Source organism: Gekko japonicus, unplaced genomic scaffold, assembly GCF_001447785.1.
Source record: "Gekko japonicus isolate JY-2015 unplaced genomic scaffold, Gekko_japonicus_V1.1 scaffold74, whole genome shotgun sequence".
Lineage (NCBI taxonomy): Eukaryota > Metazoa > Chordata > Lepidosauria > Squamata > Gekkonidae > Gekko > Gekko japonicus.
Genome location: NW_015167059.1, coordinates 1,652,183 through 1,665,177, shown reverse-complemented (window position 1 = coordinate 1,665,177; position 12,995 = coordinate 1,652,183). Strand labels below are relative to the sequence as shown.

General features: G+C 47.2%; 1 protein-coding gene across 2 annotated transcripts in view; it reads right to left on the bottom strand.

Annotated features, from left to right (window-relative positions):
* ADGRL3 (adhesion G protein-coupled receptor L3) overlaps nt 1–12,995 on the bottom strand; it is a 643,333-nt gene that overhangs the window by 457,919 nt on the left and 172,419 nt on the right. For both annotated transcript variants that reach the window (XM_015412493.1, XM_015412494.1), the window contains exon 3: nt 9,787–9,896. In XM_015412493.1, coding sequence (XP_015267979.1) covers nt 9,787–9,896 — 110 coding nt within the window. The remainder of the gene's footprint in view (nt 1–9,786; nt 9,897–12,995) is intronic.

Here is a 12,995-nt window from a genome sequence, read left to right as displayed (position 1 = left end):
CCAGTGGAGCCTGAGCGGTGTTGCCTTCTGACACACTTCCGGTGATGTCAGGGGGTGTGGCATATGCAAATAACTTATGCTAATGAGTTATGCTAATAAGCTCCTGCACCTCTTTTTCTATGAAATGACCCCTGCTTATAACAACTCGAAAAGTATTTAATACAAAGTCAAAAAGCTCCAAACCAGAACTACAATGTAACACATTAAGTTCCCTAGCTCTCAAAAATGCAACAATCATGTCCCGGAGGGCGAGGCTCCCTGGGAGAGAGGTTCCGGGAACACAGAGGGGCGCGGCAATCGGCGGCTGGGCCAGAGAGCAGGCGGGCAGCCAGGAGTCATTGGAGGGATCTCCCCCCTCCATTTTCAGATACCGGGGCCAGGAGGAGGGGGACGGGCCCGTGTGAGAGGCGATGGGAGGAGACGGGGCTTACCAGACAAATCATGAACTATAAATCAAGGTTACACTGTAACGCTACTGGTTCCGAAGTTCTCAATCTGTCAAATTTATATAAAAACCAGCAACTGGAAGTTATGCGATGACATGTATCCTAGGCACACAAGGATGTTTCCGTCCTCTTTTTCAAAGCCAGATCTTCCTTCCATTCTGGAGATCAAAACTCAAGTCGGAACCAATGCGCTAAGAAATCTCTTTCAACCAGTAGTCGCCCTTGATTTACAGCTCACGGTTGTTGCTTTTTGAGAGTTAGGGAACTTTATGGGTTACACTGTAACTCTGGTTGAGAGCTTTTGACTTTGTATTAAATGCTTTTGGAGTTGTTATAAGGAAACTTTGATAACTATATATATTGAGAATATATTGAGAAGTGGTATTTCAAAACATTTTATCTAAAGGCACCGATATAAGACTTGTAAACTGCATTCACAGTGTTCATTTGTGTTTCATAACTTGCACGCTGTGTTTTCCCCTTGTTTCATCTTTATATCCTAATTACGGGAGGGCTTTGACTGTGGCATGGTTCAGATTTAGCAAGAAACCACGGCTCCTCATTATGTGGATGAGTACGGGAGTAAGATCCTAAGGCTGATAGACCCCCTGCCCTGCTCCCCTTTGCACTGGACAATCTAATGAAAGACTTTCAATTTTCTAGCAAACCGTAGTTCATCCTTACATCTAGCTACCTACCAGAATAAACCACGATTTGCTGCATGCAAAAGGAAGTCTCTAATTGAATCGCAGTGTGAAAGAGAAGGAAGCAGGGGGACAGAAGAAGGAATCTGCATGCCCAGGGCTACCTCCAGAACTCTCTTATGCAAGAACAAGCTATGATTTGTGGTTATTCCTTAAACAATCCCATGTGTGAGGCAGTTTTACCCCAAAATCTGAAACCTGAGGGATCCCTCAGCCTATTTGGTGTCGGTACAGAGATTTTCCATAGCATCCTTCCATATTCCATAATTCTCTGGGAGAAGCTCGAGACTAGCTGGGAACCTTTCAAATGCTCCTTGAACGTGACCTGCAGTGGCCTAAATCTCACAATACCAATCAACTGAAAACAGAGCTATCAAGAAAACAAAGTTTGGGTCCAGTGGCACCTTTACGACTAACCAAGTTTAAGTCTGGGTATAAGCTTTCATGTGCAGACACATTTTTTCAGATACTTCAGAAGAAGTCTGCATGTACATGAAATCTGATACCCAGAATAAAACTTTGTTGTTGTAGGGCCTGTAAGACGGAGCTCTTCCACCAGGCCTTTAACTAAGGAGCTGCCACCACCATTACCACCAACAATTGTAATTATAGAGCCCTGGCCCTTGGCTTTGACATCCACAGCCTGTGCCACCGCTCATATCAGGAAGATCATTGAGCAGAAGATTTAGTTAGATCTTTGCTTGTACTCACACAGTACACCATTGCTAAGTATTTAATTAGTCATCACTAGCACCTCATGATATTGAACTGTTTTAATTGAACTGTTTTAGATTATTTTATGTGGATCTTAATTTATATTTGTGTATTCTTTTATGTAAGCCGCCCTGAGCCTGCCTCGGTGGGGAAGGTGGGGTACAAATTCAATAAATAAACAAACAAACTTTGTTCTGTTGCTTCAGACCAACACGGCAACCCACCTGAATTTAACTGCTATCAGCATTGCTACTATTATTACCCTCTTCCTCGTTGGATCACATTGATAGAGGTGATCATAGAAATTAGCGATTACCTCTGGAATTATCGTTCACGAGTCATTTTGGATGTATTGCCTTCACTGGAGACTCTATTAATTGGGTTATGCTTTCTCCCTGATTTATAGACTCGACAGTAAGACTCAAGTGTGTGAGAATAGGATGATAGGTGCTAATATTATCTTAATGACTTGTTATGAAAATAACTTTACTTGACATTGATTGGCAGTAATTAAATTTTACGAGAATAGTGGAATAATCTCATAAAGTTTAATTCTGAATCCAAACCTCACATTGCATGATATATTGGCTCTATTTTGGTGGGTATATATATTATGGAACATACTTTTGAAATCATCTGGTAATACTGCATGGTATAGATATACTGCTTCGAGTATTATGATGGAAAAGCTACCCATAAGTATTTTAAATAGAACACGCACACACACACGAACACGCTATCACAGCTTTCTTAGAAATGAAAGTAGGGCTGATTCTGAATCCTGTCTCAACGGGGATATCTTGTTTTGATCCATGTCACAGAACGGAAATTCAAGCATGCATATTCTTTTTCCATTTATAGACCCCATATTCAGAGGGGAGGAGTATAAATGGGGAACACATTTGGGTAGGTATCCAAGTGTGCATGGCATGTTCAAAGTTCAGAGGGATTCTCACGGGCTCTCTGAAAAGAGGCTGAAGGGGAAACATTTACTCACTTATTTTGTTCCCCTTGCACAGAGACTTTGTAAATGTGAGTCTGGGGAGATAGAAACTATTGAACATATGATGTTTAGATGTAAGTGGTACAATGAGGCTCGAGATAGATTAATTCAACCTCTTATTAAAGAGATGCCTGGGCAGACAGACTCGGAGTGTTGTCCTAAATTGTTATCGGATGAAAATCACTCTATTACTAAGTTTGTGGCTAAATCTTGGGTGGCACGCTGTTGCATTCGAAAAGGACAGCTTAGCTTGTAAAATCACAATTCTCTCCTGTTTAGTGTGTTTTTTTTAGTGAATCTGTTATATGTGTTCTATATTTTTATATTGTGTAGTTTGTGATGTTTTATTTTGGTGCCCCTTGGTGGGGTGTTTGGATTGCTCTGGCTGGATGCCGTAATAAAATTTCATTCATACTCACTTATTTGGTTTATTCATAAACATCCTGCATTTCTCCCCGATGGAGACCCAAAGTGGCTTGCATCGTTCTTTTCCCCTTTTTATCCTCACCACCACACTGTAAGGTGGGTTAGGCTTGGAGTGTGTGACTTGGGGGGGGGGTGGCAAGGTCTCACCCAGCTGGCTTCCGTGGCATGATGGCTGGGAGGTTAAAACCTGATTTTCCCAGATTCTCATCCAGTGCTTTAACCACTGCACCACGCTGGCTGTTTCTTTAGCAGCTAAAGAGAACCTGTGTGGCATAGTGGTTAAGAGCATTGGACTCTAATCTGGAGAACTGGCTTTGATTCCCCACTCCTCCTCCACGTGAAGCCTGCTGGGTGACCTTGGGCCCGTCACAAGGTGCCTGTGGTGGGGAGAGGAAGGGAAGGCGATTGTCAGCCACTTTGATACTCCTTGAGAAAGTAAAGGGAAAGGTTTCCCTTGCACGAAAGCCAGTCGAATCTGACTCTAAGGAGTGGTGCTCATCTCTGTTTCCAAGCCGAAGAGCCAGCGCTGTCCAAAGACTTCTCCATGGTCATGTGGCCGGCATGACTAAACACCGAGGTGCACAGAACGCCGTTACCTTCCCACTGAAGCGGTAATTATTTATCTACTTGCAATTTCTTGCTTTCGAACTGCTAGGCTGGCAGGAGCTGGGGCCAGAGACGGGAGCTCACTCCGTCCCACGGCACTAGGGTCTCGAACTGCTGACCTACCGATCTTTCAATCTGCAACTCAGTGTCCTAACCTCTGAGCCACCGCAGCCCTTCCTTGAGAAAGTGGGGTACAAAACCCTACTCTTCTTCTAGCTAGCATTGCCCTCCTCCTCAGACTCAAAACCCACCACCCTAGAATTAGCTGCAGCCAAAGACCTTTACTCAACTACCATGTCAAGCCCCAAGCGGTAAAGAAGTCCCCCAGCTGCCCTGACCTGGATACTCCAGGCAAGCCTGATCTCGTCAGACCTTGGAAGCTAAGCAGGGTTGACTGTGGTTAGTACTTGGATGGGAGACCTCCTTGGAATACCAAGTTGGGAGGACAGAGGCAGGCTTCATTCGGTCACCTCTCTGAATATCCTCCAGGCCCCCAGTAGGGGTCAGTCACCAGAGGTCAACGTGACTTCCAGGTGCACACACACTCACACACACAATACCAAAAAAAAAAAAAAAAGTCCACCAGCCCAGCCAGAACACTGGTGTTCATAGTCAAGTGCAGCCCCTTTTGAGTGAAGTGAAGAATCACAGGTAGGTATAAACTAGGCATGGTACCGCCTTAGGGCCTTACATTAAAAAGGCCTGGAAACAAGAAAGAAAAGTTACATCGTGCTTTCCCCATGTATACAGGCAAACAAAATGCATTCATAATTATTTTTTCAAGCATCCTTTTCTGGAAGAATAATAATCAAATACTATAACTGACTGCACCGGGTCATTTCAACTGACATCCTTTAAAGCGCCTGGTCCCATTATACTATGGCCCTGACAGGGTTTGAAAACACTCCTCACCACAGGACTTCTTAAGTCTCTCAGTTAGTTACCACAGTGTTTGCCGGAATGTTCTCGGCATCCTGCTTGTCAAAGACCGAATGTGGGTCTCCTGTATCCTGGTCACAATTCTCTAAACACTATTTATATCACATGTATATATTTACAGTATCTACTTGGTCGTATAAAAATGTCATTCTTATCATTTGATCAGAAATATGTCATTTAATGGGTATTTTAGGGGTACGTGGCTCAAACAAAAGGTAACAATTTGCTTTCTGATCCTGTTCCTGAGACACCAGTATTCTCACCGGCAACGTAGCCGTCCCAACCATTTTGTTGGCAGTGTAACTGTAACACCTTCCTCCACAGATAGCCTGTAAGTGTGACTGATTCTCATCTGCGTGGTTAACCTGTGACAGGAAAGTCCCACTTCAGGTGGAGTTTCCTCATATGGTCGACATAACAACGACGAAACATCATATTAGAACAAAGGTGCTTTTCACTGGCATGCTGGCTTTTTAGTGCGCCGTATTTTGTGCGGAGGGGCTCTCCATCACACAAGACTCCACCTGCAGACTGAAGTGAATCAGCCTAGCCTAAGGTTTACGGCTTCAGTGATTACTGGGCCAAAGACTGACATCTCTGTTTTACGGGAAAGAAGCATATGCCTCGAACAACCAGAGGATATTTTCACTAGACATAAAAACGGCCCACCAGATATCTTTGCGGTGATTTGTGACCCGTAAAAGTACTTCCCTTAGAATAAATATGAGACCTAAACTACCCAGAACCCGATCATCTCTCTCTAGGGGCAGCTGGGTTCATAGGGAACAAAAAAGCAGCCCAGAAACGCTGGACGCCTTTCTCAATGCAAGGAAATATGGGAAGCGGGGTTAAACGGCTCATCACTTTCCCTCCGGAGATGTCGTTTATGAGATAACATCCATTCATTTTCTCCTGGTGATCGGAGCCTCTCCCTGACACGAAGCTCAGCATCTTATATCAGGAAGTCACATACACCTAGAGGAAAGTGTTTCCACTAGTGCACTGGGTGCGTGGGGCCCCTTCTCCACATCTAAGCATCCCAGCCCACCTCTGTGCATTTTCAGACAAGAATGGGCATTGAAAGGACAAGGAATCAGCCTGCGATATTTGTTCCTGAATTGGAAGGCTCTAAACGGATGGCATTCCTGTAAGCCCCTTTAAAAATTAGGTGCTTAAAAAAAAGAAGAAAAAAAGCTTTCCCCTAGTGATGCGCATTTAATAGAAGAGCATCAGATTGTAGGGAATAAACATGTCAGTCTCTTTCGTTTTCATAACAACAGGCAAGTCTCTTTACACTCTTGGTGACAAATGCTCTGAAGCGGAAAAAGAAAATAGAAGAAATGAAACGTGACAACAAACCCAGTCATAGTTTTGGTGTGTTTTTGTTTGTTTTTCCTGAAGCACTTTCACATGGACGATATCTAGATTGCAGGAATGGGGTTGGGCTCGGGGGCTGTGGTTTGGCCGGCTCATGTTGTCACTCGGACTCCTTGTCTGCAGAGGAAGAACATCTCCTTGGGAAGCTATCTCTGATCGCGTTAGACCATTGCTCTAGCCAGGCCAGCCATCTAGTCGGCTACTCCGGCCTCTGGTAACATTGCCAGCTCTGGGTTGGGAAATACCTAGAGATTTTGGGGGTGGAGCCTGGGGAGGGGAGGGACCTCAGCAGGGTGGTACCCCTTCCGAAGTGACCATCTCCTCCAGCAGAACCGGTCTTGGCCTCCTGGGGAGCAACTGTAATGCTGGGAGATCTCAAGGGGCTACCTGGAAGCTGGCAATCTGAATTGGTGATGCCTCTCCTGAGTTTCCGGAGAGTGTTTCAGAGGAAGGGTAGGATAAAAGTGTACTAGATTGCCCCCGTGACCCGTTCAGATTAGAAGTGGACTGGACGGCAAATACAGGCGTGGGAAAGGGCCCAGCCCAAGGCAGCCCTACCACTTCAGTGGAAGAGTAGGGGAGGCAGGGAAAGCAGGCCTCTCCTCCGACACAGAGAGAGGGTTGCTGGCCCGCGGCAGCGGCAGCCGCTGCCTGCCTTGTGTGGCGCTGAGGACCAACGCTCCCTCTAAGCTGTGGAGTCTTGTGAGCAAAAATGCTACTTTGTGAGCTCCTGGCATTAAAGTTGTGAGCGAGCCATTTGGCTGGTGCCTCAATTCGTTTGCTCTGGAGCCCTCCTTCCTGAGCGAAGACAAAAAGCTGTGAGCTGGAGGCTAAAAAATGTTGAGCTAGCTCACACTAACTCAGCTTAGAGGGAACACTGCTGGGGAGACACCGTGTTGCGGCGGCGACTGCCCACGTCGACTTTGGCCGGGGATCCTGGAGGTTTTTGTCATCTTCTGAGAGTGGAACCGTGTTGTGTGTGTGTGTGGGGGGGGGAGGTGTTTGTGAATTCCCTGCATTGTGCAGACAGCTGGACTAGATGACCCTGGAGGTCCCTTCCAACTCTGTGATTCTATGACTCGCGTGTGACAAGGGCCGCGGGCCGCAAGCTCCCTTCTGCCTCATGTAGGTCTGCCGTGTGTGAATTAAGTCTCACTTGCGTGGGGCCAGGGTGACCCGGGGGGGGGGGGTCTTGCCCCGGACCTTCAGCCCCAGACTTTTCTGAGTGGTTTTAATGCCCCGTCTATGCCTGGTCCCAGGTGGAGACGCCAAAGTGAGCCCAGGGATTCCTTATGCAGATTACATGTTCTGACTCTGCCCCCTTTGAAATGATTATTCTGTTTAACTCCCCTATGAGGAAATCGGCGAGAAGCGTTGGTACTCAGTATCACTTCTTCACCTCTGTCGACGGTCTTGAATCCTCGAATCACAGAGTCGGAAGGGGCCATGCAGGCCGTCTAGTCCAGCCCCCTGCTCAGTGCGGGATCAGCCGAGAGCATCCCTGACAAGTGTTTGTCCAGCCGCTGCTTCAAGACTGCCAGTGAGGGGGAGCTCGTCACCTCCCCAGGCAGCGGATTCCACTCTTGAACAACTCGGACTGTGAAAACGTTTTCCCTAAGATCCAACCGGTACCTTCCCGCCGTTAATTTAAACCCATTCTTGCCTACATTGTTGTAAATTTAAATGATTCCCACGCACCTGGAAGAGCTTTGACCTTCTCCCCCCTCCTCCTTCCGACTTCCGTTTTGACTACTGTCCTCATTTTTGAGAAGTGTCGGTGGTGTCGGATGCTCAGGCCATAGGAGAATGCCTTCGCTAGTGAAACAGATCCGTGGGACCCAACCGATTGTTCTGAAATTCCACGGTGGTTTGCCAACAGGTATAATACGATGATAATGACACTCAGCACTTACACATGTGTATAATGTGCTCTCAAGCAGTGTTCCCTCTAAGCTGAGTTAGTGTGAGCTAGCTCACAGTTTTTTAGCCTCCAGCTCAGAGATTTTTGTCTTAACTCAGGAAGGATGGCTCCAGAACAACCTAGTTTATGCAGTAGACAAATCGCTTGCTCACAATTTTATTGCCAGTAGCTCACAAAGTAGAACTTTTGCTCACAAGACTCTATAGCTTAGAGGGAACATTGGACTCTCAAGTTACAGTTGCCTTATGATGAACCCACATGCCAGGGTTTAAGCAGAGGTGGTTTGCACTGCCTTTCTCTGCAAAGCCTTCCTTGGTGGTCTCCCATTGAAGGACTGACCCTGCTTAGCTTCCGAGAACTGATGAGATCGGGTTGTACTATGCATCCCAGTACTTAAAATAGCATTGTTTAATGTTCTCCTCAACACTTTGTGGTAGTAGAGCCCAGATGGATCTACCTCGTCCAGCATCTTCTTTCCCACCGTAGCCACCTAGGTACTTATTGGAAGACCACAAAGAAAGCCTTAACACAACCACCATCCCTTGTCATATAACTCTTCCCCAAAGCAACAGGTGTTCATTGCCTCTAAACCTAGAGGTTCCATTTAGCTAGTAGCCAATCTACTGTTGAATTTATCTAACCCCCTTTTAATGCCATCTATGCCACTGGCCATTACCACACTTTCTAGCATCTTTAAGAACAGACATGATCACGGTTAGAAACACTGAATAATTCGGGCACGTTCGTAATACAGAAAGGAAGCTAAGAGGGAATAGAGTTTCCTAATCCTCCTTCCCCGCAGTGCAGTGGTCTTCAACTTTTCCACATCTGGGATCCACCATTAAACCCAGGTGGCTGCATGCAACCCACTGGCTTTAAACCACGTGACAAGAAGTCATGTGACATGACAGCCAAATGACAGGGAGAAAACTAAAGTTATGACCTTGCTGATGTCACCAGAACCCTGAGTGGCAGGCCAGTCCAGCTAGGGACAAGACACAACCCAAACACCTGAAGACATTTCACAATGAGGGACAGACAAGTCAAAGGCTCAGAGTAATGGAGGAACGCTCTCCGTCACACTGAGATGGTTCCACTGCTCTTCCCAGTGAGAGCAGTAGCAGCAGGTCCTACTTAAGAAAAATTCAAAAGGGGGTGGTGGGGTATTCTACTGGGGCTTGGAACTCAGCAAGTGGGGCTTCACGGGTCCTCCTAAACCAAGGGTTAAATGCCACTGTCCAAGAAGATTCCAAACTAAGGCGAGATTCAAATAAGGCATTTCCCGGTCGACTGCTCCCATCCTTCATTCACATTCAGACTCTGGGTGCTTCCACACGTGATAAATAATGCCGTTTCAATCCACTTCAGCGACCGCTTGTAAGCGGATTTTGCCATCCCACACAGTAAGATCCAGCTGCAAAGTGCACTGGAAGTGGAATGAAAATGTGTTATTTAGTGTGTGTGAAAGCGCACATCTGTCACACCACACCCTTTCCCAAACAGCTACGGGGGAAACCAAGTGTTCTTTCAAGAAGTTCCTGTTTTACAGTATTAAGCACAAACTCCGTCGTAACTGAAGCCACAGTTCCAAAAAAAGAAGCAGACAAAGTGGTGTGTGTGGGGGGGGAAAGCAGAGGATAATATACGTACTGTAAGGGACACATTCATACTGTACTTCCAAGTACTTGTACGTTCCCGGGCAAGGGTCAGGAAAGACGTCTGGGCCAGCGACCACTGCGCACTGCGTCCGGTTACTGCACCTGAAAGTCAAAGGAGAAGAAGTCGAGTCAAAATGGAAACACCCGGGAGTGGAAGAGCAAGACGGTGGATTCAAGTTCAAATAAACATTTGAAGGAAACCACTTCTGTCAACAGAGCTAACACATCCATATTCAAAGGCTAAGAACCCCCCGCAAGGGCACGGATAAGTCAGAAGGTTAGGCCAACAAGAGCGCTGAGAAGCAAAGGAATTAACAAGCTGTGCCTTCAGAGGCCAGCACCGTGACCTCCCCACTTTTCTTAGAATGGTTTGACCGTTTAAGGAGACTCTCCTTAACCTGCAGAGCCATCATATATAGAATCATAGAATCGTAGAGTTGGAAGGGGCCTCTGGGTCATCTAGTCCAACCCCCTGCACATTGCAGGAAATTCACAAATACCGACCCCAGTGACCCCTGCTCCATGCCCAGAAGGTCTCTTTAAATGTCTTCCCCCCTCCTTGGAAACAACGGAGGCAGCTCTGTTGGGAAGTATGAATTAAACTGGGCTGCCCAGCAGAGCCTGCAAGGAGACCTCTCCCTGCAGGATCAGCTCCTGGGTGGCCTCTGTTGGTCGGTCTGGTCTAAACTGGGCTGCCCAGCGGAGCCCCAGCAGAGCCTGTGCAGAGAAGCTGGCTCCTCTTTCAACCGAGCTGCAAAAAGGAGCCAGCCCAGGATCGGCTGGGGTAGCATGAGCTCTCAGCTCCCGCCACCCCAGCTGGTCCTCTTGTTTTCTTTTTTTCCTTTTTAGGAACACGGGACCCAAAAAGATTCAGCAATCCTGAATAGTTCCTGAATCCCAATACCATACTGGTATTGGGATTCAGGAATATCGGGGAATACCAATATTTTTCAGGTTCAATCAGGCCCGTAGTCAGGATTTTGTGGCATGTGGGGCAAATTATTTTCCCTGGTGGAGCTGAAGCTCTCAATGCGGAAAGAAAAGCCATTTAGCCAATAGAAAGCCATGACCAGGATAGATCTCTAAACTGCAAGCTGTCAAATATCTCAGATGACGGTTCTCAGCTGCTGCAAGTTAATCACTCCTACCAGCCTAAGCAACCATTCTGAGAACAAGCCGGCAGGTGGGGATGATGACTGCTAGAGTCAAGAAAGCTAACACTGAGGCAGGAAAACTCTCTTAAAGGAGACTAGTTTCTTGACACAGAGTTAGAAGGGATCCTAGAGGTCAATTATTCCAACCCCCTTGGCTCAGTACAGGAATTAGCTACAGCACCCCGCTCTGCTGAAAGGAGCACACACTGAGACTCAAGGACACTAAAGGTTCTCAGAGGTGATAAGGTGTCTAGAAAAGCAAAAGCATTTTGGTTTCACACTCTCCCCCTCCCCAGTTGCTATGGCAAATGAGCTGTAAAATGCACAGCAAGTTTGACACTTAGCTTGGGGATCTGATGAGATTGGGCTATACCATGCTACTTTCCCTTCCCCCTGCTCTAAATCTGGCTGGTGCAAATTCTGATGCATTTTTTTAATGCTGAAAAATGTATCACCAGTGGGATGCCCAAACTCTTACAGAAGTTAGCTCAGTTGCCTAAAGAACAAGGATGTAAGGAACACCCTCCTGCTAAACCACATTCAGACCCACAGTTGATTGACATCTGCAGTTCCTGAGGGTGGAAAACTAAAGAATGCGGTGGAAATCAAGGGATGGTTTTTGCAAGTCCCTAGGCCAGCCTGAAGTTGAGCAAACTCCAGAGAACGACAGAGGACAGGAGGGCCTGGCGTGAAGTGGTCCATGGGATCAGGAAGAGTCGGACTCGGCTGTGTGACTGAACAACAACAAAGGCCAGCCTGATCTCGTCAGATCTCGGAAGTTAAGCAGTGTCAGCCCCGGTTGGCACTCGGATGGGACGCCACCAAGGAAGTCCAGGTTCGCTACGTGGAGGCAGGCAAGGGCAAACCACCTCTGAACATCGCTTGCCTCGAAAACCCTATGGGGTCGCTGTAAATTGGCTATGACTTGGCAGCAACCTCCCCCCCCCAACAAATCCAAATTTATTTATTTTTAAAGTACCCGAGGGTACACTTTTATTATTATTTTTCCATTATATACTACAGATATACAGACATATATACAAACAACCCCCAACTACGCCCCACAAATCCAAAATGTAGTCAGGGGTCATTTCCTGCAGGAGTACACAGGAGCGGAGCTCCGGCAGTAAGGAGCCCAGGGGGCGGGCACATGCAACAAGCCCCACCCCCTGCTCCCAGCAGCCCTCAGTCCGAGCAAGAAGCAGCCAGGTAAACTGCAGAGTCCCCCCCAGGCCCCCAGTCCAAAACAGTCCAGTGGCACCTTTAAGACCAAGTTTTATTCTGGTACAAGCTCTCCCTCCTCTGCGAGGACAGATCTGCGCGTCCCCCTCCCCCCCAATAGCTAGCAATCCAAAACAGTCCAGTGGAGCCTGAGCGGTGGGTGTTGCCTTCTGACACACTTCCGGTGATGTCAGGGGGTGTGACATATGCAAACAAGTTATGCTAATGAGCTCCTGCACCTCTTTTTCTACGAAATGACCCCTGCTTAGAAGTAAGGCATACACAGAATGGCCAACCCATGAGCAAAAAGAAACCCTGAGGAAAAGCCCCCTAGCTACAGGCCTGGGGAAAGATGGCATCTGAGGAAGGGAGGGACCTCGGTTGGGTACAGTGCCATAGAACCCACCCTCCAAAGCAACCATTTTCTCCGGCACAACTGATCAACGTGATCTGGATTGCTCCCTCTAATCTCTGGAGTCTTGTGAGCAGAAATTCTACTTTGTGAGCTACTGGCATTAAAGTTGTGAGCCAGCGATTTGGCTACTGCATAAAAAAATCTGTTCGCTCTGGAGCCCTCCTTCCTGAGTCAAGGCAAAAATGTGTGAGCCGGAGGCTGAAAAACTGTGAGCTAGCTCATACTGACTCAGGTTAGAGGGAACACTGAGGATCTGGGTGAACCCTACCGTGGTCGAACAAGTGCTCAATCATGACAGAAAAAGTCACAGAGGAGTCATTTAAAACAACCCTCTCCAGGCGTGACAATGATTTCAAGGTTGTAGCACTCTTCTGCCTCCCCCCCCCCCCCCCCCCCCCACACCGCTCCTCT